The sequence below is a fragment of the Rhinatrema bivittatum genome, chromosome 13, assembly GCF_901001135.1.
Source record: "Rhinatrema bivittatum chromosome 13, aRhiBiv1.1, whole genome shotgun sequence".
In the NCBI taxonomy this organism is placed as follows: Eukaryota; Metazoa; Chordata; class Amphibia; order Gymnophiona; family Rhinatrematidae; genus Rhinatrema; species Rhinatrema bivittatum.
This window is the reverse complement of record NC_042627.1, coordinates 50,469,785-50,497,464: the sequence shown is the minus strand read 5'-3', so window position 1 is coordinate 50,497,464 and position 27,680 is coordinate 50,469,785. Positions and strand designations below refer to the sequence as shown.

The 27,680-nt window shown below is 43.5% G+C and overlaps 1 protein-coding gene and 1 long non-coding RNA gene across 3 annotated transcripts in view; one reads left to right on the top strand and one right to left on the bottom strand.

The window, feature by feature from the left end:
* The window catches only part of UNC13C (unc-13 homolog C), a 688,103-nt gene that overhangs the window by 557,843 nt on the left and 102,580 nt on the right, over positions 1–27,680 (top strand). Inside the window, exons 19-23 of the mRNA XM_029574856.1 lie at positions 2,478–2,604; positions 7,583–7,679; positions 10,983–11,126; positions 14,010–14,087; positions 25,990–26,067. Of these exons, the coding sequence (XP_029430716.1) occupies positions 2,478–2,604; positions 7,583–7,679; positions 10,983–11,126; positions 14,010–14,087; positions 25,990–26,067 (524 nt within the window). The remainder of the gene's footprint in view (positions 1–2,477; positions 2,605–7,582; positions 7,680–10,982; positions 11,127–14,009; positions 14,088–25,989; positions 26,068–27,680) is intronic.
* The window catches only part of LOC115074898, a 29,311-nt gene continuing 2,434 nt past the window's right edge, over positions 804–27,680 (bottom strand). The window contains exons 2-6 of one of the 2 annotated variants that reach the window (XR_003852363.1): positions 27,213–27,354; positions 26,979–27,083; positions 22,755–22,902; positions 7,566–7,655; positions 804–1,146 (exon numbers count right to left, since the gene is read on the bottom strand). This is a non-coding gene — a long non-coding RNA (uncharacterized LOC115074898). Of the gene's footprint in view, positions 1,147–7,565; positions 7,656–19,994; positions 20,276–22,754; positions 22,903–26,978; positions 27,084–27,212; positions 27,355–27,680 lie in introns of those variants that run through there. The other variant, XR_003852364.1, reaches the window with a different exon arrangement.

Genomic DNA, 27,680 nt, shown 5'->3' with positions numbered 1-27,680 from the left:
CTTTGTCAGCATGGTGAAGTGTAAAGGGAAGATAAGGAAGAAGATCTAGGCAACCCCCCCCCCCCCCCCCCCCCGAACCAGTTATTTTCAAGTGGTCTGGCCCAATCAATTCTTTCATTCTGAGGAGAGCGCAGGTTGACTCAGACATGAGTGGGAGCTTCCTGTAGCAAGAAGAGGCAATGGAAGTACGGAATCCAGCCGACTAATGTCTCCCGGAGACGAGAGGGGAGATACCCCCCACTGCTACTAAACAGCGTAGGTTCCTTTGCAGCTCTGTCAGTTTCAATATCAGATGATGACATCAGATGCCAACAATTCAACATGCAGGAGCCAAAAGCTACTGCTGCAACATCGGCCTCTCCAGAGTAGAAAATGGATGGATATGTATCAGCTCCATCAGGGGAGAGAATGGAGAGATTAGGTGCTGTTGCAGCTTCTCCAGAAAAGAGTAAGGCTGGATTTATGTAGTTTTGAGGAAGGCTTGTCAATCTCACAAAATCTGGTTTCAATCTTCATGCCAGTTCCAGTCAAGTTTATTTTGTACCCACAGACTAGAACTGGCATGAAAATTGCTCTTCCTTGAAAGGTTATACAAGTACCTTTTGTAGAGACAGATTTGCTTTCCAATTGCTAAACTAGGGTTCCACGGCCTAGCTTCTGCAATTATATGATTACTATGAAATTCTTATATTAGAGAAAAACAACATGGAAAGGATTTCTTCTACAGGATATCACCTTGATGAAGTATTTGTTCTTTTTCAGTATATGGATTGATGCATTGAGCAGGATCTTGCAGAGGCAGTTTATATCGATAGATAGAACAAAAAGAAATGACTAGATAATGGCAACAACTCTGTACCTCAAAATAAAGCCATAAATACAGCACTTGCAAAATTGCCAATGAAAAAGAGACCTTCATAATCAATTATTTAGGCTAAACAGAAAATCACTTATCTGTGGTTTTTACGATCATTTGTTTCTTATTTAAAACTTTGAATAGCCAAAACACTTATGTTAAATAATGTCCCACTTGAATTCCTGAATTCCTTTTTGAAATAGTTTATGCCAGTTTTGTAAAGTCCGACATGTGTTTCGAAAAAACTTCCTTCCTCAGGGGCTAACAGGCATTCAATGTAAAGATTTTGTCTGCAACAAAAAAACTTAGCATTAATTTGTAACAAAGCATAATATAAAGACAAAATTTCTTGAAAACACAAAACATACATCCACACTTGTCTAGGTCCAAACATTTATAAATTCTTTTGTCCTCCTTCAATACTAGAGAATGGCAAAATCGGCGTCCTGTGCTTGAATCTGTAATTTGAATTAGCTTGTTTATGTCCTTCAACATGATGGAAAAAGACCAATGAAAAATGGGGGCATGTTCAAAATGACAAATCATAATATAGAGCCTGTTTAAAAAAAGGGTAAACCGGTCTACATGATTGTCATCTTGTGTTTAAATCCACCATTTAAGAGAACTTTTTCAATATATATATATATTCCAAAGTAATGTAGAAAAACCAATAAGATAAATGGGGGTGTTTGAGAGAGCCAATCACAATACAAAAATATTGAAGTTGGTAGTAAAAATGAAACTTTGAAACATATCATCCAAAAAGAAACACTAACATTAAAACCAGATTATCTAAAGTTTTTATAGGCTATTTATAATAGAGACATCCACTCTGCTTTCTGGCATATGAGTAGTGAATATGCATGAGACAGATTTGCAGACTATGGAGACAATGCATGAAAATCACTCTTGCATATTCATTATGGATATCCTAAAAACCAGATAGTGTAGGAGGTGCTCAAGGACCAAGTTCAAACCCCCTTTCTTAATCACTGTTCTGTTACAAAGGATTTTATAATACATTGAAATCCACTTGATTATAAATGCAGCTTTCTAGATTGAAATTCAGTATCCATCTTTACAAAACAAATGGTTAAATGTACTAAGCATTTTTTTCATAGACACAAAAAGGGAGAAACTTCTAGAACAGTGTGGTTCCTTATTGCAGTGTTGTTTACTCTACTGGCTGCTGATTTCATGACTTGCCTTGAAAAGATGAAGTTTCTGCGAGGGCTGGCACTCTACATTAAATCTTAACATTTCTATCTGTGTTCTATGGATTTTTTCCCTCCATCATTAGCTTCTAATTTTCAAGCACATGAAACTTTTGTTTTATTATTGCCACAACGAAATACACAGTATATGTCACCCACAGCTAAATAATTGTAATTCAAGAGACTTCATTGTGGGTACAAGTCTTATGCAGCTGTTGCTTATGGGATGGTGAAGAAATGAAGCCGTGGACATGTGTTCACTTGTTTTATTTTAACACTGCTGCACTTCAAATCTGCATATCCCTTTTTTTTTTATCCAGCCAATATTTAAAAAATGAATTGGCTGACATAAAACTATTTACTGATAACATTTTATTATGCTTATATTTTATTTCTCTTTGCTTTAGAACATGAAAAGCATCGGTTGTGCAAGAGTACAGATTATATGAATTTGCACTTCAAAGTAAAATGGTTTTACAATGAATACGTGCGAGAAATCCCTGCCTTCAAGGATGCAGTGCCTGAATACTCCCTGTAAGTTGTGATCATTTATGCTGAACTTCTTAAGATTTCCTTTCTTTAAATTTTAGCACCAAAAATGCCAGGCACAAAGCCTGCTTTCAACTATGCTGTACTAGAAAACATTATCTGCTTGCATTTAATTCTTTTCACATGTGCTTTTTCTTGTATTGCGTTATCTATTTATCCTCTCTCTCATAAGTTAAAATAAGATACTGCACATTTTTAAACATTTTAGCATTTGTTATTGACTTTGAAATTTCATTAAAGAAATAATAGTATGAAATGTAAACTGTTGTGTTGTATCCAAGATGACTGTGGACAACATATCCTTAGTTCTGTTTTTGGCCTGGATTCTCCATTCTCGCAGAGTGGAGAATTACAGAATGGAGAACGGTGCTTACCTTATCGCTGCCAGTGAAGATACTGCCGCGTCCGCCTCCTTGCCGCCCCGACTCCTCCCCTCCCCGACTCTGCCCCCGGCAAGCTATCGCACGCGAAAAGCTTAGAAAATGACTCCCTTTCGGGTCGATACTCTAAGGCCGCGGTAGAAACAGTGCGGCAGTGTCAGGCGCACCCTCGTTCCCCGCACGCACAGTTCTCTTCACCTACCGCTCTATACTCTCTTCTAATTGCATGCAAATGCATGCCGCGGCTGCAAAGCCTTAGGCAAGCGTTAGGCCCGCGCAACCCATTTTACTGTATAGAGCGCCTATACAGTATCCTGGGTTCGCGGGCCTAACGCTTCATGGCCGCGCTGGTATCTGTCATTTCAAATGTCATTTGAAATGACAGGTACCAGGAAGTGGACAGTTATGTTCCCCGATGCTCGGCAAACTATCCCCCAGCCCCCGCTCACCTGCCCTGGCCCTGTCCGGTCTCCGGTGCAGCCCCAGTCCTGTCTCCTCCTCCCGAAGCAAAAAAAAAAAAACAAAACTGAAAAAGTAGCAAGGCTCGGGCCTGCTACGATAGTCCCTTCTCCCTTCTCCTCTCCTCCCGATTTCAGCGCTCAAGGCGGCCGGGTGGGCGTGCATTCATCTAGGCAGAGGGAGCCGGCGGCGAAAGCGGCCTCCGGCTCCCTCTGCCTGGATGAATGCACGGCCCCCGCCGGCAGCGAATGAATGCCCGTGCGATTTCGGCGCTCAAGGCGTGACATCACGTCATGTGACTGCCTTGAGCGCCGGCATTCATTCGCTGCTGGCAGGGGCCGCTGGATGAATGCACGGCCCCCGCCGGCAGTGAATGAATGCCCGTGCGATTTCGGCGCTCAAGGCATGAGCGCCGAAATCGCACGGGCATTCATTCACTGCCGGCGGGGGCCGTGCATTCATCCAGGCAGAGGGAGCCGGAGGCCGCTTTCGCCGCCGGCTCCCTCTGCCTGGATGAATGCACGCCCACCCGGCCGCCTTGAGCGCCGAAATCGGGAGGAGAGGAGAAGGGAGAAGGGACTACTGTAGCAGGCCCGAGCCTTGCTACTTTTTCGTTTTTGTTTTTTTTTGCTTCGGGAGGAGGGGACAGGACTGGGGCTGCACCGGAGACCGGACGGGGCCAGGGCAGGTAAGCAATGTTTTTACACTTTTTTTACACCATTTTTTACACTTTATTCCCGTTTTAATTTTCGAACACCACACTAACACCAAGTAAAGGGTAGCGGTAAACTAACAGGTTAAGGACGCGGCAAAATAGCGGGTTACAAAGGAGATAATCTGAGCGCGCGTCACAGTATCGGAGGGGAATAGCTAATTCCTTCATTATACAGCTAATTCGTTCATTTACATATCATATACATGCTGCGTGCGGAAAGGGTTATGCGTCTGTTTTAAGAAGCGCTAAGGACGCGTGAAACTGGAGACTGTATCGCTGAATCGCCTTACGCGTCCGAATTGTGCGCTCCCAGCACGTTACAGACGGGAAATCTTCAACCGCAGGTTACAGTATCGACCTATTTGTTTGTTATTGTGATTTGTTATCCAACTTTTTAAAGCAAACTTTACCTAAGGTGGCAAACAAGATATTAAAATAGCAATACTGAGTCAGGAAACACATTAAATAATGAAATAACACAAATCCAAATAACATAAAAAAATACATAATAAAACAATTCCACATATAAATCTTACCAGGTCATTCATCAAAATGGAAAGAGATAGAGTAACGCACACTAATGCGGGATTTGACATCAGAAATAACTACGCTTTTTTTTCTGTGCGTTTTACCCGTGTTAGTGTGGAAAATGTTTTTATCCATGGGAGGAGGAGGGAGGAAGAGAGAGAGAAAGAAACTCTGTATGGAGTTACAGTGACATGCTATATATATATATATATATATATATATATACCACTGTAAGAGGGGACACTTTCAACTTGGGACAGTTTTTGGGGGGGGGGGTTGGTTTTACACATACAGTTAGAGGAATTAATTGCACATTTGATATGACTGATGAATTTCTATCATTTGAATCAATGAAAGGTATCAGCATGAAGAGTTGATTTGTACTGCTTTGTAGTAATCAACTCCTTGTTGGTACCTTTCATTGATTCAAATGATAGAAATTCAGTCATATCAAATTTGTAGTTAATTCCCCTGATTGTGTATGTAAAACCTCTCTCTCTCTAACAGCTGTGGTTGTGCATTAAAAACTAACCATGCCCATTTTTTTTTTTTTATCATGGGCACTATTTCCGCTATATTTATAGCATTTTGATGAACCTAGGGGGTGAAGTAGCAAATCGGTTTTATCAGATTCTACATTATATATTTTATCACAATAAACTTATTTTGTTTTATTAAGCAAATTAAAATATTACAAATAAGGCTAGATTACTACTAATAAAATTTGTAGATTCCACTACTTTTGATTTAAGAATTTCTTTCTCAGTCAACAGCCATCTTGTTTTCTCTCACACCTCTTGCTTGATAACTTTATCCAGAGTGGATAATTTTCAAAGATTTTTACATAGATGAGCAGTTCTTTACACATGTAAAATCCCTCAATGAAAATTTCCTACCCACTGTATGGGTAAAAGTACTTTGAACTGGCTACACAATACATTTAGTCAAATAAGAAAAGTTCAGTATTCTATATTCTTTCACCAAATAATTATTCAACTTACAGCACCTGGAAATTTAACAGGCTATTTTTAAAATAAACACTGGGCTTACAGTTTCAGAGATAAAATGCACCCTTAGGACAGCAAGCCCCATGATTAGGATCATGCTCCACTGTGCAGGACGGTGGGTACTTCACTCAGGCAGGAACTTGAGCAGCCAGTGGCATTTCTTCTTGAGCATGGGGGAATACTAGGCAGGCACTACGGCTGCGTGCTTACATTTTTTTAAAATTTCATTTTCTTTTTCTTTTTTTTTTTTTTTTTTTAGGTTTATTTTCTTCTACTTTATTTTGTTTTTCAAAACAAAATAAACCACAATATGAAACAAAAACACAAACATGGAAAAAAAAAAAAAGGAGATTGGTCTTTTTGCCACTTCTCCCCCAACAGAAAACCTCCAGCACCATCAGATTTAAAAAAATTAAAGACCTTTCCCCACCTCCCCCATATACATCTTACTCACAGAAGGCAGCATGCAAGGGGAGACCCAGGGAGGAATCTGGCCACCAGGACTATTGTACAGCTCCTAAAAGCTTTTGAGGCTCACACTGCTCTTCAGCCTTGAGCCTCTAAACTTAGAAGACATACTTAGGGGGTCATTTTCAAAAGCAATTGCACGCGAAAAGGGACTTTTTGCATGCAATCACTAAATCAGGGTGGAGTTAGCCCCAGAAGAGGAGGAGTCAGGGCGGCACCAGGGCTGACGCTAAGGACACATCACTGGCGGCGAAAGGTAAGGACCTTTATCGCCGCCAGTTTCGTGACGAATAACTACACCTTTTTATGGTGTAGTTATTCGGTGCGAAAGCCGGCAGCCAGCTTTTGCAGGCCCGCCCACCCCTTACTTTCATGCAGCACGAAAGCATGTAAAAAAATAAATAAAAAGGTCTTTCCAGGGTGAGGCCAACACTTGTGTGAGTAAGACGCTATTTTAAAAGCTATGTGCAAAGATATGCCGACTAACTCACATATCTTTATCCTTGCTAATTATCTGGCATAAGTGATATTAAACGTGTTTATTGTGTAGCACTGACTGGTAGGAGGTCTCAGTGAATTGGGGGGGAGGGGTGTTCAGGCTGAAGAACCAGGAAGATCTCGATGACCCGGAGAAGGACTGAGCAAAGTGGTAGACTGATTGGTAAACTGGTTAATTCCATTTACACACACATGTTTCAAAACTGGCCAACTTGCATGCAGTAAATCGGGACTTATGTGAGTAGGTCCTACTTTACTTTTGCACATAAAATATATGCACATGTATTTAAAAAAAAGGGTAGAAAAAGAATGCATTTTCAATGCATTGATATACATGGTTGCGATGCATTGCATATATTCATGCATAAGCCTACATAAGTGTATATGTTGCATATTTTATAATACAAGCAGGTTATAAAATAATGGTGCAGATCTACGCGTGTATATGCTACTCCGTACGTTTGTTTGAAAGTTATCTTCTCTGGGGCAGATTTTCCAAGGGTTACACGCGTAAGATACGTGCTTAACCCCCGAAAAGCTGCCCCTTCCACCCCCTGCGCACGCCGAGCCTATCTTGCATAAGTCCCGGGGCTTTCCTGGGGGTGGGCGTGTTGGGGGGCATGTCGCGGCCAATGCATCATCGGGGGGGGGGGGGGTGTCCGTGGGTGGTTCCAGTCCAGGGGCGTTCCGGGGGTGTAGCCACGGCCTCAGGACCATGCACGCGGCAGCGCATGCATGTTATAAAATCGGGAGTAGATTTGTTCACGCCAGGTTGCGTGAACACATCTACTCCCATGTGCACCTTTTAAAATCTACCCCTCTGCATTTAATCATCAAATCTACTCTGTCATATAAACGTTTAGGTAGTCATGTAAAAATTGTACACATTACTGTATATTTTCTTTTAGATGGTTTGAACCATTTGTCATGCAGTGGTTGGATGAAAATGAAGATGTTTCAATGGAGTTTCTTCACGGAGCCCTTGAAAGAGACAAAAAAGATGGCGTGAGTAGTTTTTAGTCTGCTGGCGGGTTCTTTGTTATATAACATTTTTAGAACATTTGCTATGGCTAGCCAGATTGTTACATGGCTTTTTTTTTTTCAACCTGTTCTTAGAGGCATGGGGGAATAAAATATCTTAGCTAAAGTCACACAAAGTATGTGGCAGAGGTGTGTTTGCGAGAAAAAAGATTTTAAACCTTGTTATACACATTGATGGTAACTTTCAGATGGGCGCACGGGAGCACATTGACACATGTGAGTCGGCGAGCACCCAGAGACATGGCAGTTTTATAATATGCGAGCACATATGCACACATGTTCTAAAATACACTGGACACACCCACATGTACACCCAGTTGCATAAATCCCGATTCTACCACATAAGTTAGGATATTTTATAACAGGCGCACGTCTGTGTCATTGCCTGTTTCACCAGTTCCTCCACCAGTTCACCCAGTTAAGAGCTAGGTCCTTCAAACCTCCCTGGTTTAATAGCCTGCACAGAAATGGCTAGTAGGGGTGTGCATTCGTTTTCATCGTATTGGAGATCCGCAACGTATATTGCACTATTTTGTGGTATTCGTGGGGAAGCGAAACGTATCGCAATTCCCCACGAATACACAAATCTTCCCCGAATTATACGGCCACCTAAATAAAAATTTAAACAAATCCCCCACCCTCCTGAACCCCCCCAAGACTTACCAAAACTCGCTGGTGGTCCAGCGGGGGGCCGGGAGCCAACCCCTGCACTCATACCCTCGGTGCCGGTTTCATCATGGCACAGATAGCCTTTGTCACAGGGGCTACCGGTGCCATTGGTCAGCCCCTGTCATATGGCCATTGGCACCATCTTGTGCTCCTACCATGTGACAGGGGCTGACCAATGGCACCGGTAGCCCCTGTGACATAGTATGGGCAAAGGCTATCGGCGCCATTTTGAGTACTGGCATCGGACGGCTGGAGTGCAGGAGGTCGCTCTGGGACCTCCGTTGGACCCTCAGGGACTTTTGGCCAGCTTGGGGGGGCCTCCTGACCCCCACAAGACTTGCCAAAAGTCCAGCGGGGGTCCGGGAACGACCTCCTGCACGCCGGCCATCCGATGCCAGTACACAAAATGGCGCCGATCGCCTTTGCCCTCACTATGTCACAGGTACCGACGGCCAGCCCTGGTGACATAGTGAGGGCAAAGGCGATCGGCGCCATTTTGAATACTGGCAGCAGATCGCCTTTGCCCTCACTATGTCACAGGGGCCGACCGTCGGTACCTGTGACATAGTGAGGGCAAAGGCGATCGGCGCCATTTTGAGTACTGGCATCCGACTGCCGGCGTGCAGGAGGTCGCTCCCGGACCCCCGCTGGACTTTTGGCAAGTCTTGTGGGGGTCAGGAGGCCCCCCCAAGCTGGCCAAAAGTCCCTGGGGGTCCAACGGGGGTCCCGGAGCGACCTCCTGCACGTCAGCCGTCCGATGCCAGTACTCAAAATGGCGCCGATAGCCTTTGCCCATACCATGTCACAGGGGCTACCGGTGCCATTGGTCAGCCCCTGTCACATGGTAGGAGCACAAGATGGTGCCGATGACCATGTGACATGTGACCAATGGCACCGGTAGCCCCTTTGACAAAGGCTATCTGCGCCATGATGAAACCGGCACCAAGGGTGTGAGAGTGCAGGGGATGGTTCCCAGACTCCCCGCTGGACAACCAGGGAGTTTTGGTAAGTCTTGGGGGAGTCAGGAGGGTGGGGGTTTGTAGTTAATTTTAATTTTAGCTGGGACACGAATAGAAATCGCCATATTAACGCATCGGTGCGCCATACGGCCGAAAGCAACATATTTGCTGCCCAACGAATCCGAATTAAGAATGCAATGTATGGCGTCCCTCTGCACATCCCTAATGGCTAGTTTGTTTTATTTTTGAAGTTACGTCTCCTCCAGAAATAAACTTACATGGCACTGAACCTGGGTGCATGCCCAGGCATGTAAATTCATCTCTTGGCCACGCTCCCACCAATTCCACACCCACACTACCATTTTGAAATCAAGGGAGATATGCATGCAGCGGGAAGTACGTGCACATCTGGGCGGCTTTGAAAATTCAGTCACCATGCATAAGCCCAACTTGTGCATGCATCTTCCTATTGATACGCACACCAGGCTTTTAAAATCTACCTCAAAGTCTCTTGCATGATGAGTAAACTAATATTTTGCTAGGGGTAACAGATTTAGACTATCACTTAGCAGTGAGGGTTTCCTGAATATGTGCAAGTTAGCGATTGGTGAGAGAATTTTATGTATTTCTGTAGTTGTCTATCAGGGTAATTTTCACAGAAAATATTAACTAAACCGGGCCCCCCGACCCCCAAAACAAAACAAACCTTATTTGTTCATTTCATTTTAAACTAATGATTCAGGCATAGGTATAGAACCGAAGCAGGGGCCGCAACCTATGCCCAAGGACAATGCCAGTGCCTCGGCCTAGGCTTGAAGCCAAGGCAAAAAGCAGGAGCCACGGCATAGGCCCGAACACAACGCTGGGGACTTGATGGAGGCATGGGCCTACACCAAAACCTTGGCCAAGAAACCCAAAAATTAAACAAAAAAACCCAGAGCCTGGCATCGGGTCCTAGCTTCTGGGTCAGGCTGATGCCTCGGCCTTGAGTAGGCATAGACCTACTGTGCCTTTGGCCTATTCAAGGCCGAGGACCTGGCCTGGGCCTAGGCCAAAGCCGGTGGATCTCTATCAGACCGGGTAAGTTGGGGCTGGGGGGGGGATCCCTGACCCGCATTTTTTCATGCGGGCAGGCGGGAGACCCGAGAGGCCTCTCTTTCATTTTTGGGTTGGTTTTTTTTTTTTTTTAATTGTTTGATTCGGGGTTTTTTTTCACAAATGAAAACAAAGCAATCAATCCACAAACCGAAATTCGTGGAATAAAAAGCCTCCCGAAAACAGAACCAAAACACATTTTTTTCTCCTGCACTTCCCTAATTGTCAATAGGTTTTACCTGTGTTAAGTGCACAGCACAAGTAAATGGGCTTTTGAAAATTGTTACAATAGCATGTTACATTAACGCTTACATTTTCTTTTGAAAATTGCCCTATATATGTTTTCTTTTGCTACTACTCATTAAAATAAATCCTTCTCATAGGAGTTTGAAGCTGTTTATTGAAAGAGACTGATGTCTTGACAATATTCTAGGGATCACCAGCCTTACTTCATAGTTCTTCATGTTATTATAGATTTATGAAAATAAATTAATCACTAAAAATGTATATTAGCTTGTCTTGACTGTTCTGTATTTCATTCTAGTTTCAGCCAACATCTGAACATGCTCTCTTCTCTTGTTCTGTGGTTGATGTCTTCACACAACTCAATCAGAGTTTTGAGATCATCAAGAAACTTGAGTGTCCTAATCCTGAAGCATTATCTCATTTAATGAGGAGATTTGCAAAGGTAGATTAAACATATTATAGTATTGTTACCAAGTCATAATGGGATAGATAGATGCTTTAAATGTTAATTTTCAGGATATTGCCTATCAATGTTCTTTTGATTCTATAGTCAGGTTGTTGGTCTAAGATTGAGGACCTGGCAGAAAATCACCACTGGGTTTAAGGTGGAGAAAGCAAAATGTGTGCATGTATTTTATATTCACTGTAAAGCAGATAAAGAATATGTGGGCTACAAAAGTTTCCCTTTGAAAATTAGCCCACAGGTTTGCAGATACAAAATTTCCCACAGGCCTGCAACTTGCCCATAGGGGTTTGAAAGTTGTCCCCTCTATGTCTAAGCGCAATGGAAGTCAGCTGGATGATGTCACAAAATGTGTGCAACACTCGGATTTTAACCACAAAGTTTGCAGTACTATAGGGTAGCAAATATAAATCTAAAGCAGTAGTGCAGCATTTTTCATATTTTTTAGCCTCAGAACAATTTCTATAAACAGCATAGAAATCCAGGGTATGAAGTCTATCATAGCATCTAACAGTCATCTCCCCAGTGGCTGAAGGCAGAAAGCAAATCAACTTACCCAAGCTTCTGTGGCTTTAATAGCACATTCTGGCTTGTCTTACTGCTTATATAATCTGTTTGAAATGTATTCTGCACTGCTGAATTTGAAACCTACAGTGGCTTAATCAGAAATATGGTTTCCTTGAATGTATTTGGCTCTTTTGATGTGACTCTTATCTTGAAATGCCATGTTGCTTAAATTGACATGTTCTGTTACCTGACTTTATTTCAATAGCAGTTGCTCTGAAATCTTCAGAAAAGTTGGAAGCTTAGATATGAGCATAAATTGTTCACGGGGTTATGAAATAAGTTTAGCATGCCCTTCCTCATCTTGAACATTGTCATCAACTGCTATGACTGGGTTTTCAAACTTTGGACGGTTGAGTGCTTTCTCCAAACCAAAAAGCTGGCTTACCTTATTATAAGGCAGTGAAAAAACTTAGAGTGCTCTAGTAGTATTATTTTTTAATGAAATTAGGCAAAATATCTCTGGAATTGTAAGTTTTATAATTTCCTGATGATCATTTTCTACTTCAACAAGAGCAGTAGAAATATCTTTAATATTTCTTAGAACTCATTCAACCATAATTATACAGGTCTAGCCAGTAAGAAAGTACAGGCTTCTGTAGCTTGCTGCTATAAATCAGTCAGTAGTCAAAATCCTTCTCGTGCAAAATCCTAAGCATTAAAACTAATAATTGGCCAGGTGTACCATTCTTATTCTTATCCCTTTCTTCCTTCACTATCCACACCTGCTTTCTGATTCAGATGGATCAGATTTGGTGTTACTCACACCCCTTGGCCATATTTGGACACTGTCCCACACCTGTAATTAAAGGGATCACATTAAGACGGGAGAGAGATGCTGGAGAGCTGCCCATTGGCTCTTGGGTGCGGTTGGAATAGCTGATAAAGAATTGCTTTCATAGGATCCACTTGATAAGCATTCCTTTGATAGGAGGTTAGCAGCATCTCGATATAGGAATCCTCATTAGCTTATGTAAATATAAATACATAGAGGGGTAGATTTTATAAAAGTACGCCTGCGCGTACTTTTGTTCGCGCACCAGGCGCAAACAAAAGTATGCCGGATTTTAATAGATACGCCCATAGCCGCGCATATCTTTTAAAATCCGGGGTCGGAGCGCACAAGGCTGTGCAAAATCGGCAGCCTGCGCACGCCGAGCCATACAGCCTGCCTCCGTTCCCTCCAAGGCCACTCCGAAATCCCTTGGAGGGAACTTTTCTTCCACCCCCCCGCACCTTCCCCTCCCTTCCCCTAACTAACCCGCCCCCCCCCCGGCCCTAACTAATTCCCCCCCCCCACCTTTATCGCGAAAATAACTTGCTTGTGCCGGGCTGGCTGCCGGCATGCCATGGTCCGGGGGCTGGTCCGGAGGCCGTGGCCACGACACGACACGCCCCCGATGACGCATCAGCCGTGACACGCCCCCTGACACGCCCCCCCAGGAAAGCCCCGGGGCTTTGCGCGTGCCAGCAGCCTATGCAACATAGGCTCGGCGCGTGCAGGGGGAGCTTGGGGCAGGTTTTCGGGGGTACACGCGTATCTTACGCACGTACCCCTTTGAAAATCTGCCCCAATATGTAATATATGGGTGTGTCTGTATGCAGTATTTTACTTTTGTTTTGCACTTTAACTGTGTCAGCAAGTAGGATACAAAATGTTTAGAAACCTGATAGCAAATTTGTGGCAGAGGCCTAAGATATTTAACTTTTTACTCATGGCATTTTTTTTTAACAATACAAAGTCACTGCTTTTTCCATTGAAATTCAAATGTTAATCATCAAACATGCACTACAAATATGTCTAATAAGAGGAAAGGCCAAGGGTTTCGGGTTATTTTTTTTGTTTAAGATTCTGTCATCTCACTATCTCATTCAGATGTCTTTTAAAGCCCTTTAATATTTAAAACAAAGAAACTCAGCCTGTGCCTATAAGGAAAAAACACGTAAATGAGACCCTTAGGTTATAGAGAACATTCTAGCACTTCAAAGTCCAAGTGAGCTTGAAAAACTTAAGGCCTGCTTTATCAAAGGTTTTTCCAATAAGTACCAAATGGAAGGAGCACCTTTAATAATAAGGGTCCTGATCATTTGGGCTTTTCCTATGTGTAGACGTTTCTTGCCGTTCACTATACTATAATGTCACAGAATTCTGTGTAGTATTTGGTAAATTCAGTCTTCGTATTGTCTAAAATAAAAGAGCAGTTTTGAAAGGAAACATGCTTAGCTGCTTTTCTATAAATGATACTTTTTCTAAAGGTTATTTTTTGCAGGTTCGCTAATATAGGTTTCTCTTTGCAGACTATCAATAAAGTGCTCATTCAGTATGCTGCCATCATATCAAAAGATTTTGCCTCCTACTGTGGGAAGGAAAATGTGGTAAGCAGCACAAATTCTGTCTTTAACACTTCTTAACTAATGCAAAGCATTGCCTGGAGAAACAAATATGTCTAATGAAATAATTTTATTAAAATATACCCTGTTTATTGCTTTTAAAACATACTGTAGCAACAGGTATGATATACTGTTTGCTTCTTTGCTTCTGCTCAAAAATCTGCTTTTCTGATAAACACAATGAGTACTATTTCTGAACGCGAAACACCTTTCCTCTGCTACATGCATATGTTTTAGCGCACTATATGGAATCAAGAAATGCTTATGTTTTTGCTGTTCTCTGTCTGTCCTTCTTATCTGTGATAGTGATGACATCACAGGTGTGACTAAGTACAAGGATGGCAAACTCCAGTCCTCGGGTGCCACAAATGGGCCAGGTTTTCAGGATATCTACAATGAATTATGCATGAGATAGATTTGAAATTTTTCTCAAGGAGTGGAGTTCGCCATCCCTGGACTCGCGGGTCGGCAGGCAAAAGCAGAAATTAAGCGCTAAAGCCATGTGCCAGACTGATTAGCATGGCCTGCCAGGCCTCACCAGCTGAAGAGTGACCCGGTGCCAGAGCAAGTGAGCCAGAGGGCCACCTACCCGCCAAAGAAGAAGAGTAGATGATGTGGTTAAGGTGGGAGGGGAACAATATGGAGTAGGAGAAGGAAGAGAAGGAGTGGGCGGGAGAGTGGGGGAGGAAAAGGGAGAAGTAAGAGTGGGCAAAGAGCAGGAGAGAGAAAGGAGAATGGACGGCTGGGATGGGTGGGAGGGAGAAGAATAGGAAAGGAAGGAATGAGAGCAGGAGAGGAAGGCAGGATATTGGTGGGGTAGGAGAGAAGTGGAAGAAAACAGAACGAGATGAGAGAGGTAGAGGAGAAGGAAGGGTAGAGTTGGATGGGAGAAAGGGGGAGAAAAAGAGGTAGGAGTGGGTAAAGCGGCGAGAGCGGAGTGCTGGCACACCATCATCCGACCCGGAGGCTGGTCCGGAGGCCTCGACCACGCCCCGGCCCTGCCCCTGAAATGCCGTGTCCCGCCACGAAATGGCACGTCATTAGGCCCCGCCCCCGACACGCCCCTTTTCAAAAACCCCGGGACTTACGCGAGTCCCAGGGCTCTGCGCGCGCCGGCGGCCTATGCAAAATAGACGTGCCGGCGCGGGAGGGCCCTGCTCGCGTAAATTCGGCCGGATTTACGCGAGCAGGGGGTTTAAAATCCGCCCCTATATGTATAGTAGTGCCATAGCAATGATAAGCAGTATTAGTAGTAAGAGTGCCTACACATTATGGAGTCATAAAACATGTTCTTTGAAGTTGTCATGTAATTTATTTTATTTATTTCTTTATTTCTTTTGTATTTATTTAAATGCATTTGGGGTGGGGTACAAAAGGAACATACATAATAACATGATAACAAACACAAAAATCAAGACAATAATATAAATAAAGTGACACTGCTGAGAAGGCATTGCTTGGCAATCTGTACTCGGGAAGCTAGTCTAAGATTAATCTTATATTACATTCTATCAATTTCAAGCCTACAGATATGATCAAATTGATCCAAAACTTAACAGTCAGTCTTTCTAAATGTGATCTCTCCCTATGGCTATTGTTTTGTCCCTGTTTTGCACAGAATCTACATCTGTCCAGATTCCCCCAACACTATGTTTTAAATTTTGATGATGCAGTATCAAGCAGTCTCTTGATTTATGGAAATATGTTCTTCATTTAGAGTCTTTTAAAATATATAACAGATCCTCTTTCTTAACTTTTGATGGTACACATAGGAACTAATGGGGAGGGCAACTTTCAAACTTCATAGGCCTGTACACAAATTTTCAAAAGGAAACTCTCCACAGAGTTTCCCTTTGAAAATCCAGTGGTAGGCTGGTGCCACAGGGTTTCTCTGAAGAAAAGTGGAGTGTCAGTCTTGACACATGGGTGACATCTTCAGATGGAACTTGACATTGAACTTTGACATCAAAGTTTCTAGATGCTTGACTACCCAACTGGGTAATGTGCAGTCCTGGCCACTGCCCCACATCCCATGCAGAACTCTTCAGTCTCGTCTTTTCCGTGGTCATCTTTTCTGCAGGTCATGGTTCATCTCTCTCTCTCTTTCTCACAGCTGCTGCAGTGAAAGTTTCCTGGAGCCACAAATGCTGTTTTTATCAGGGCCCTGTGAGTTGTGTTTCACTCTAGTATTCTAGGTAGGTTTTCTCCTACAGTTTAAATATATTAATTTTTCTACCAGTTCTGGTGCTCCAGGGTAGCTCTAGTTTTTTCTCCAGCTTTTGGGTTATTTATTTGCCTCACTTACTTTTCATCCGATGCAAACAAAGAAGCAAACATTAAAAAACAAACAGAACAAAACTGCCAAAAAAAACTAATATGGGGCCTCCCACCCACATGAAAAAATGCCAGGGCTAGGATACCCCATGGAACCCACTTACCTGGACTAGTGGGGAGGCCTAGGCTCAGGCTGAAGCCATAGAAGGTTGCCTTGACCTCAGCCTTGGCCTACTCAAGGCCGACGCCTTAGCCTAGGCAGGAGCCAGGACCCAGACCCAATTCTGCGGCCCAGCCCAGAGGCCAGGGCCTGATGCCAGGGCCTCAGCCTAGGCTAGAAGCTGGGTTCAGGCCCGACACCAGGACTCTGTCCAGAGGCTAGGTCCCAATTCCTGGACCTTGGCCTAGGCCAGAGCCTGGACCCAAGCCTGTCCTGGAGGCCATGTCCTGATGCCTGGGCCTTGGCCTAGGGTCAGGACCTGGCCCGGAACCCAGGCCTCACAGCTCCTTGGGCGATATCCTCTTCCTCTTCTTTCTTCTGTGCCATGTGCTGGGATCACGCCAGAGTTAATTAAGTCCAACGTATTCACCCCAGTAGACGTCCCCATTTTGATATATGGCATTACTGTACAATTGCTGTACATGGACATGGCCAAAGCCCAGGTATCAGGCCTGCTTCCAGGCCGAGGCCCCGGTGTCGGGATCTAGCCTCTGGGCCGGGCTGTGGCGTTGTGCTTGGGTCCAGGCTCTGGCCTAGGCCTGGGCAGTGTCAGGTCTGGGCCAAGGCCTGGCCTGGCCATCGGATACCCAACGGATCAGATAAGAATCTATTTGGGTGTTCGGGTCTTAGCTGAGGCATCAAATGAAAGCAATGAATAAGGTTTGATTCTTTTGGGGGGGCTCCCCCATATGAAACTAATTTTCCTTATTGATTTTGTTTATTTATTTATTTATTTATTTATTTAACAACTTTTTTTATACTGACATTCGTGGGGACATCATATCGGTTTACAAATTCACATCCCTATTGCCTGCTAGTCAGGTAACATCTCCGTCCATGTTCCATCATGCCCATCAGGTTCAGAAGGGGTAATCCTGGTGGTGTGACTAGGAATCTCTAGCTTGGTCAATGCTCTCTGATCATTCTGTTCTGCAGAAAAAAGAAACTTTCCTCCAGAGGATGTCTGTTGGTGAGATCCTCCAGAAGACCCAGTTAATGATATAGTGTACCCCCTTTCTGTGACTCCTGTAATAAGGAGGCAGATGTGATTATTGTGCCAGGCTTCAGGATTCAAAAACAGCAACTACCACATCAGACTGTAATGGTCAAATTCACCTTCAGGAAATCTAAGAGGTGTAGAAACTGAGGTTTTAAGTAAACTGTTGATGCAGAGTATCCTCAGACACTCAGTTTCTCAGAAAAACATGCCTACTGGATATTCCTTCAAATCGCCAACAAGAAGCACTTGGGCAGCCTCTCAGCATCAGGCACTGCTGCAAAAGGAGCTTTCCTCTCTTTTAGAGGCCCTGGGGGGTCAAAACCAGTTCACGAGATATAAAAGGATTGGGTTCTTCTCCACGGATTTCTTGATTTCCAGCATGCAGAGGGTCTCAGTCCCATTCTAGACCTAAGGGCCCTAAACAAGTATCTGGTGAGGAAAAGCTCAAAGTGGTTTCCCTCAGCACGCTGATTCCTTTCCTAGGAAAGGGGACTGACTGTACTGAGGGGATGTTTACATCTACAAGGGGCTACTTACATCCACTTGGAGATCTTTCATGCTCTTGAGAAGTGTCTCAGAGCAATAGTAGGGAAGCACTGCCTCCAATATTACATGCTCCCTTTCAGCCTCACATCGGCACTCTGCATATTTATGAAATGCCTTGTGGTACTTCCTGCATACCTACACAAGTTGGGGACAAATGTTGTTCCCTACTTGACAATTGGTTAGTCAAGAGCACAACTCAAGGAAGTGTCTCAGAATTAATAAGCAAACCATCTGGATGTTGGAATTGCAAGAGTTTCTTATCAATTATCCCAAATCCCACCCAATTGGATTTATAGGAATTCTACTAGATGCATCTTGGGTGAAAGCCAAGAAAGGATGAATACATGTATTTTATTTATTTAGTTATTTATGTATTTAGATGCTTTCTTAGCTGCTACCGACAAAGGTCAGGACGGGATATCTAAAAACATGCATAATAAAAACAGAACACAATACATGTACAAAAATGTACAAGTATTATGCTATCTGCTGTAGAGAAGATAAGAACAAGTCAGAAGCCATCAGCATGGGACTTGTTGAAGTTGTTGGTCCTTATGGCTTTGACTATATGCATTACTGCAGTGGTGTATATATTCACAATCAAAAAGTCCAATGGACTAAGTTCTTAGTGGATTCCAGCCACTCATCATCTCTGGGTCACCATATGCATCATCCAGACCTTGATGGTTGCTGATTCATTCCAAATTCCTCTAGTACAAATTTTCCTAACCATGGATGCAACCAACCTGGGTTGCGGAGGGTCCATATAGAGGAGCTTAGCACCCAGGATCACTGGTCTGCTTAGAAAGAATATCTAGAGATAAACTTCCTTCAGATAAGGATAGTAAGGTGTGTTTTGAAGGTTTTTGGGATTTGCTTGGCCAACAACTTTGTCCTTGTCCTAACGGACATTCTGGTAGCTTTAACTTCTCACTATTGTTTTGAAAGTAGAGTTCCAAGAACAGCAGGATGCCAGTCCTCACAAAACCTTGGGGAAGGGGATTGGCCCGCTGGCCCTTTTATTTCTTTTGTTTCATTTTTTTATGGTAGCTGGATATCTTTTAAAGCTAACCATTAGGGATGTGAATCGGGCTTCGGACAATATTTTCAAAATCGTCAGAAATCGGGGGCTCCCGATAAGAGAATCCCATGATTTTGTTCCTGGGGTTCTCTTATCGTTTTGGGGGAGGGCGGGAAAACGGCATACCAAAACAATCCCTAAACCCACCCCGACCCTTTAAAACTGTTCCCTTAGCTTCCCCACCCTCCCGAACCCCCCCAAAACTTTTTACAAGTACCTGGTGGTCCAGTGGGGGTCCTGGGAGCCTTCTCCCACTCTCGGGCCGTCGGCTGCCACTAATCAAAATGGCGCCGATGGCCCTTTGCCCTTACCATGTGACAGGGTATCCATGCCATTGGCCGGCCCCTGTCACATGGTAGGAGCACTGGATGGCCCACGCCATTTTTAAAGATGGTGCCGGCCGTCCATTACTCCTACCATGTGACAGGGCCTGGCCAATGGCATGGATATCCTGTCACATGGTAAGGGCAAAGGACCATCGGTGCCATTTTTATTAGTGGCAGCCGACGGCCCCGAGAGCGGGAGATCGCTCCCGGGACTTCCACTGGACCACCAGGTACTTGTAAAAAGTTTTGGGGGAGTTAGGGAGGGTGGGGAAAGCTAAGGGAACAGTTTTAAAGGGTCGGGTGGGTTTTTTTATTTATCGGCTCGGACAAAAAAAATTTACGATGTGATTCGGAACCGGAACCGATTCCGGTTCCGATTCACATCTCTACTATCCATGTAAGTAGCACGTTATCTGGCCACACAAGGCTGGATAACTTAGCCAGATATATGTGATATTCAGTTAAGTTAGTTGGATAACTCAGTCCCTCCCTGGAACGCCTGAATATGCCTATTTTTCCGTTTAGATGGATAATTTTTGAGTTATCCGACTAAATGACTTTTGAATATGGACCTCTGAAGGGCCAACAGTTCACACAGTGATGTCGTGTTGCCTGGCCATGCTCCTGCATTTCCTGGTTCTTGCTCATTGGCTAGACTCCTGCTTCTTGCTCTAGTCCTGGTCTTTTCTGGATCCTGCTTCCGCCTGAGAGGTCCTGGTAGCCAATCTGTGGGGAAACAGAAGCTGCTTCAGGCAGATGACAGGAGCTCCGGACCCTGCAGCCTCTCCAAGGTATGCCCCTGCCTAGACAACGTACCTACTCTCCATCCCCAGCAGAGTGGGCTGAGACATTGTTCTTAGGGATGTGAATCGTTTTAGGACGATTAAAATTATCGTCCGATAATTTTAATATCGTCTTAAACCGTTATGGAACACAATACAATAGAGATTCTAACGATTTATCGTTATAAATCGTTAGAATCGTGAGCCGGCACACTAAAACCCCCTAAAACCCACCCCCGACCCTTTAAATTAAATCCCCCACCCTCCCGAACCCCCCCCAAATGACTTAAATAACCTGCGGGTCCAGCGGCGGTCCGGAACGGCAGCGGTCCGGAACGGGCTCCTGCTCCTGAATCTTGTTGTCTTCAGCCGGCGCCATTTTCCAAAATGGCGCCGAAAAATGGCGGCGGCCATAGACGAACACGATTGGACGGCAGGAGGTCCTTCCGGACCCCCGCTGGACTTTTGGCAAGTCTCGTGGGGGTCAGGAGGCCCCCCACAAGCTGGCCAAAAGTTCCTGGAGGTCCAGCGGGGGTCAGGGAGCGATTTCCCGCCGCGAATCGTTTTCGTACGGAAAATGGCGCCGGCAGGAGATCGACTGCAGGAGGTTGTTCAGCGAGGCGCCGGAACCCTCGCTGAACGACCTCCTGCAGTCGATCTCCTGCCCCACAAGCTGGCCAAAAGTTCCTGGAGGTCCAGCGGGGGTCAGGGAGCGATTTCCCGCCGCGAATCGTTTTCGTACGGAAAATGGCGCCGGCAGGAGATCGACTGCAGGAGGTTGTTCAGCGAGGCGCCGGAACCCTCGCTGAACGACCTCCTGCAGTCGATCTCCTGCCGGCGCCATTTTCCGTACGGAAACGATTCGCGGCGGGAAATCGCTCCCTGACCCCCGCTGGACCTCCAGGAACTTTTGGCCAGCTTGTGGGGGGCCTCCTGACCCCCACGAGACTTGCCAAAAGTCCAGCGGGGGTCCGGAAGGACCTCCTGCCGTCCAATCGTGTTCGTCTATGGCCGCCGCCATTTTTCGGCGCCATTTTGGAAAATGGCGCCGGCTGAAGACAACAAGATTCAGGAGCAGGAGCCCATTCCGGACCGCTGCCGTTCCGGACCGCCGCTGGACCCGCAGGTTATTTAAGTCATTTGGGGGGGGGGGGGTCGGGAGGGTGGGGGATTTAATTTAAAGGGTCGGGGGTGGGTTTTAGGGGGTTTTAATGTGCCGGTTTTGCGATTTTTAGATTTTTAGATTTTTCACGATTTTTCACGATATTTTACCCCCCCAAACGGCAACAATACGATTCCCTCCCCCTCCCAGCCGAAATCGATCGTTAAGACGATCGAGGACACGATTCACATCCCTAATTGTTCTCTATAGAACAGGGTTGGGGCAAACTGGCAGGGCAGTGTGGGGGAAAAGTTTGTATTAGTGTTGCATGTGCTCTACTATTTTGTAAATAAACCATCAGTGTTGTGAGCCTGATACCTTTCACAAACCTCAGGCGTTCAGTTTGCCCAAACTTTTAAAATAGAATCTGACAGTTCACTTAAGTTTAACAGGAGTTGAGCAATAAATCTTCAGAACATTTTCTAAAAGTAATTAGTTTGGATACTTGATGCTGTGTCATCATAAATCATAGTTCATAGTATCACTTAGTCTGCCGCATGGGATTTACATGTTATCATTACAGTGCTTGATCTATGCAGTCACCCTGAACTGTAGTCTTGGCTAAGGCTATAGACAGGATTAACCCCATTATGCTTCTGTAACAGAGTAATGACTTCAAGGATTACAACAAATCACTTTATAGAGTGATTTATTTATATATCACTTTATAACTGCCTTTATTGGAAACCTTGGACTTTAAATGTGTCACTAGTTTAAAGACGTGTATTTCCTTTTTTAGTCCTCTTGCATATGTTGGAATGAGCCAATAAGTCGTAGGCACTGCCTTGTTATTGGACTGACTTATACAGCACATTGGTGACTAGTTTTCAAAAGCTAAGCTCTCTGCATCAGGTGATTGAAGCACGGCACTCGAAAGCTAGTCGGCAGTGAATTAGCGTGGGCCTTTGAAAAGCTAGCGCTCACAGCTTCTTCCTTTGCCTTTACTGCTAGCTCTATAACTCTAGATCCGCTGATGAGAACCATCATCTTTTCCTCCAAAATTTCATACCCTCTTATTTTAATTAGAGAAAATAGGGCTGAAAATGCAAACAAGAAGTTTCACGGCTGTAGTCAATTTATGGTGGTTAAGTAACATTTTTGTTTCCCTTCAGGGTAGTGGCTATAAAGTAGAATTGTTTCATTAGCACTTGAAAACAGGCAGTGGAAAAGCACTTAGGGATGGTTCAGTCCGTCTGTCTGGAGGCACACTAATGATCCATAAACCGCACACGTCACTGTCAGACTTTGGGCTGAAGGTTACCTGTCCTCTGGCAAGTATGGAAAAGAACTCCAGATCCTTGCATGGGCCTGGTTTCTTTCCCCTTCTTTAAAACGAAGTGCTGTTTCATTATCATAGTAATATGATTCCTGAGGTCTTCTTGGGAAGTTAAGATGGTTTTAAATGGTTCCTGAAATGTGAAAAGTAAAAGTTTTTGCTTTGTATTTTTTTTTTTTTTTGGTGAATGCTATAAGTAGGGCTATTTCTTAAATGTTAACATTTTGAGCCCCCCCCCCCCACCCCCCGAGGAAACTAAGTCCATGAAATGACAATCCTGAAATTGTTTACTTTTTCACATTTATTTTTCCTGTTATAAAATTTCAAAAGAAGTCATGTATGATGTATGGACAATAAGAAGACTGTTTTTAAAGGTTTTGCCTGGGCAAATTGTCCCCCTGTGAGCGGCTGTGCATGCACAAAGGCTTGCACAATGCAGGTACTTTAACCCGGCTTAAAAAAGAGACTTCCCAGGTGTGTGTTGAGGTTGCAGGAGGGAAACAGAGCAGGTCTAAAGCTATCTGGCCTTGTTTAGTTGGATAATTTGCCACTTACCCCAGATATCTTCAAAAGATATCCAGACAAATAGCGGTCCAGTAAAAAAAAAAAAGATAGTACTGCGGGCCTCTGGGCCCAATTGTCACCCTTCCACCACTAATAAACTCCCCGGCAGGTCAGGATCCCTCCTCAAATGCAATAGATAATTTAAAAAAAAATGTCATTGACTGGCTCCCTCACTCCCTGGTAAATATTTTAAAAACTAGAACCATCTCGGCACCATCCATACCCTTCCCCATGCTGGCATCCCTCCCAAGCAAGGTCTCCCACCCACCCCGGCCCTTATGCAACATGGGGTTGCAGTCTGTGGTGGGTCTGGGCGCCTTCACTGTAGCTCTCAGTTCTGCTGAATATTAACCCCATTCTGTGCATGTACAAGGTTAGGCACACATAAAAGCACTATTCAAAATTGCTCCGTAAGCAGGCAGTTTTCTTAGGCCATTTACCCTATGTGTGGGTAAAAATGCATGTGGGGCTCAGCAATATGCCTACCTTAACCCATAGGAAAAGTAGGTGGCATCAGAGGGGAGTGAGGGCAGGAGAGGCAACAACAAACGTAGTTCTGCATTTTCAAAATTCTGCCTATTGCTTTGCAGGGAAACGTATTCACAGCAAATAGGTTAATACTTTCTCTTTGAGAATTGGTACAATGTCCGCAGGGAAAGTTACTCATGGACTTTAGACCTACCTATGTAGTTTTGAAAATTGCCCCTCAAATGTATCAAAGTAGGTTACAGAGAAATATTTTCCATCCAAATGAAAAAAAATAGGGATATGTACTTGAAAAATTTTTATTTCACTTTGATTTTCATTTTGGTTTTCTTTTTACCATTTTGTTTCTTGTTTGTGTTTTGTTTCATGTACGCAGAATGAAATGGGGAAAAATAAACAATAGGCAAAACCAAATGAAAGTCCCTTAGGACCCTTCTGACCTCCCCCAACCCCAGTCCTTACCCAGTCACGGGTCTTCAGGGGCAGGAGCAATCTCCAGGTGCTCCTGCACCGCAGCTCTGGCTTTTCAGAATGGCAGCTGATCAACCTTAGGCCAGTACCATCATGTGGTACAACAGAATGAAATCACAAGAATCTGCCATTCAACACAGGCCTCTTGTTGAATAACGGCCATTTTGAATAGCTGGAGCTGCAGGTCAGGAGCAAGTGGGGATCACTCCTGCCTCTGGACACCCAGACCAGAGTGTGGATGGTCAGAAGGGGTCCTGGAAGCCAGTGGGGGGGGGGGTCTTTCTTTAAATGAGTTTGGGCGGGAGTGGGGGGGGGACCAAGCCCAGAGGTTAACTTTTTTTTGTATTTGGCAGCAGCTGCATCGGAAAAACATTTTTCTCTTGTTCCATTTTAAAAATGAAGAAAACAAAACAAAATAGGAAATGCCATTCTCATTTCCTGTTTTGTTTCAAATAACCCAGATACAAGAAAATCTTTCACTAAAACAGCAATATTGAAGAGAATATCTTGGATTCTTGCTTGAATAATGTGGAGGAGGAAAAGACCTCAGAGATCTGGCATACTATGTCAGCCAACTTTAAAATGTCAGTATTTGTCTAATCATCGGTCAAAAACCTCCAACCAGCCATTTTTTATATTCTGATATCAAAAAATCTTTTAATAAGTTCATCAAAAAATCTTTTAATAAATCCAACTTTTTTTTGTATTTGCAAAGAACTTCTCTTGTGATGACTGGTCTTTATAACAGACCAGAGAATCTCGGCAAAAGCCGTCGACATTGGCCAATCGTTTCGCCAATAGACTGCCTCAGGGTGGGAATCCAACTTATTCCCACCAATCTAAATCGTCTTCCAATTCCTGACATTTTTAAGTTGGCTGACATAGTATGCCAGATCTCTGAGGTCTTTTCCTCCTCCACATTATTCAAGCAAGAATCCAAGATATTTTCTTCAATATAGCTATTTTAGTGAAAGTTTTTCTTGTTTCTGGGTTGCTATCTTTCAGTAGCCCATTCCAGCCTTCTTTTGAGTTGTTTCAAATAACAGCACATCCCTACTAAAAAAAAAAAAAAAAATAGAACATTAGCAAAAAATGTAAACTTTCATGGGTTCCCTTTGTAGCTCTCAATCCATTTTTCAAGGATAAAATTGATTTTCATCTTTGGGAATCTAAGAATTGATTAGTAGACACAGAGTCAGCCTTATGTATTGTTTCAAATGCATCATTCCATTTGGACCCAGGGCAGTTGTACAGCAACTGCCAGTTTCACATCATGTCAGTGTTGTACGTGCTAAAGCAGATTTTCCTCTACTAGTTATGGCATTGCCCATCCATAATTTGATTTAGATTTAGTTGTAAAATGTTCTGCCACCCACCTATTTTATTATTTCAAACCTAAGCACGTTCTCCTGAGTTTTGACTTGGTCAGCATTTTGCTTCCAGTGACCTCCCAGCAGCACCGCACTCCATTGAAAGTAACCTCATGTTTTTCAGTCCTCCAGGGCCGCAGAGCAGGAGCACTTCCATGGTTGCCTATTTCTCTTTGAAAGTTCCTTTTAAAACAGTTATGACAAATTTGGGCCCATCATAGGACGTTTCTGATCAGTCTTTCTCTTTTTAGAGAAAACCATCAGACAACATGTGCTTCTTGACTGCATGCAGTGCTGCTGCTGTTAATAATCGTGCATTTATTTTCCAGCCATGTATCTTAATGAACAACATCCAGCAATTGAGGATCCAACTGGAAAAAATGTTTGAGAATATGGGAGGGAAAGAGGTTGGTGGAATTTTGTTCCTTACGTGACATAACTGCTTAGAGATCATCAGCTGTAAATGTTGTCTTACCTATATTTAATCTTTATACACTCTAATCTTATTAGCATGCCAATTTTCTGCCTGCATTGTACAGAAAAAAAAAACTGTAGGAAAGAGATATGTTAGAAAATGCACTTTCAGTTTGAAACAAATCTAAATTCAGCAAAGGCCATAGAGTATGATATCAGATGCACTAGTAATGGCAGTGGCAAGAACTAATGATTTTTTGCAATATTTTTTTTTTAACTGTGCTAATGATCTGTAAAGTTCAACCAATGTATTTTGTGTTCCATTATGTAGTGGACGTTTAACATTATTGTTTGGATTCATTTTATTTTTTTGTTACGCACTGTGTTTTGATTGTACTTGATTGACTTTGTGACATGTGCTTTGTCCGTAATGTGTCATGTCTTTGTTCAATGCCCTTTAACTTGCACTCCATTGCACAGGAGAAAGAAGGAGCAATTTCCTTTTATAAGGTTTGTGATCTTGTAGTAAGCATGCTTCGCTATTCCTCTTCATTGATTTAAAACTGTTTAATTTCCCACCATTAACAATCTTTGCATTTAGACTGTATCTCTAGAAAAAGTCAAATAAGGTGCACTTAACACTTCAGCTAAGTATCTTAAACAGTAGACTTCCAAGAAGTAAATGATTAAAAACACCTGATTATAAAAGTATTAAATAAATAAATACATAAATATATAAATAGGGGTCAGTATTCCCATCCCTTCCAGAAGTGAAAAGAGGATATATGAACTCATTTGGATTCCACTGTGCGATGCTGTCTGAAACCAGATTAAAATCATTATTGTCAGCTTGTACTGGTTTTCCTTACAGCTCCTGTTAAATCATAACGTGCTTAATACCTACCACTGTCAGATACGACAGGGATCACGTCTTTCCTTTTCTTCTCGGGTTGGCAACACACATTCGCTGGTAGCCAAGGGATGTGCACGCCCAAGGCTCTATCATTTCCTAAAAAAAAGGGAGAGAAAAAAAAAAGAATTTTAACACACAATGTTTTTCAAAAATAATAGGCAAATGTAAGCACAATGGCAATAGCAGTACACTGCTATTAAAGAAGAAACCCTACTGTTTTATTACTTTCCTGGGAAGACTGGCTCTGTAAGAGGATGCCTGAGACAAGCCAGTGTCAATGGTGGTGCCAACTGTGATATGCTGGCTCAGAGCATGTTCAGTGCATGTTGCATTCTCTGGTGCATAACCTGATGTGTCCATTTTAATCCTTTGGGAATCAAGACATCAGAAAAAAAACGTGAACAACTGACAACATTGATTCTGATAGCTGATATGATATAGCCCAAAAGGTTTTGATTTGTTAAAATTGGAACAGATATAGGAATTGAATTTTATGTGAAAAGTTTATGTGAGAAGTTAAGGGACACCAGTTAGAAAGCTCTTCTCCCTCCTCCTCTCTACCTGTGCCCTAATTCACCCAACTGTGAGTAAAATTAGCATTGTTCCCTCTCCCCTTTGGATGCTTATGTGTAGTTCAGACACCTGAAATGTTCTGCCAGCCCACGCATACTGCCCAGGTTCAGCTGGGCCTTG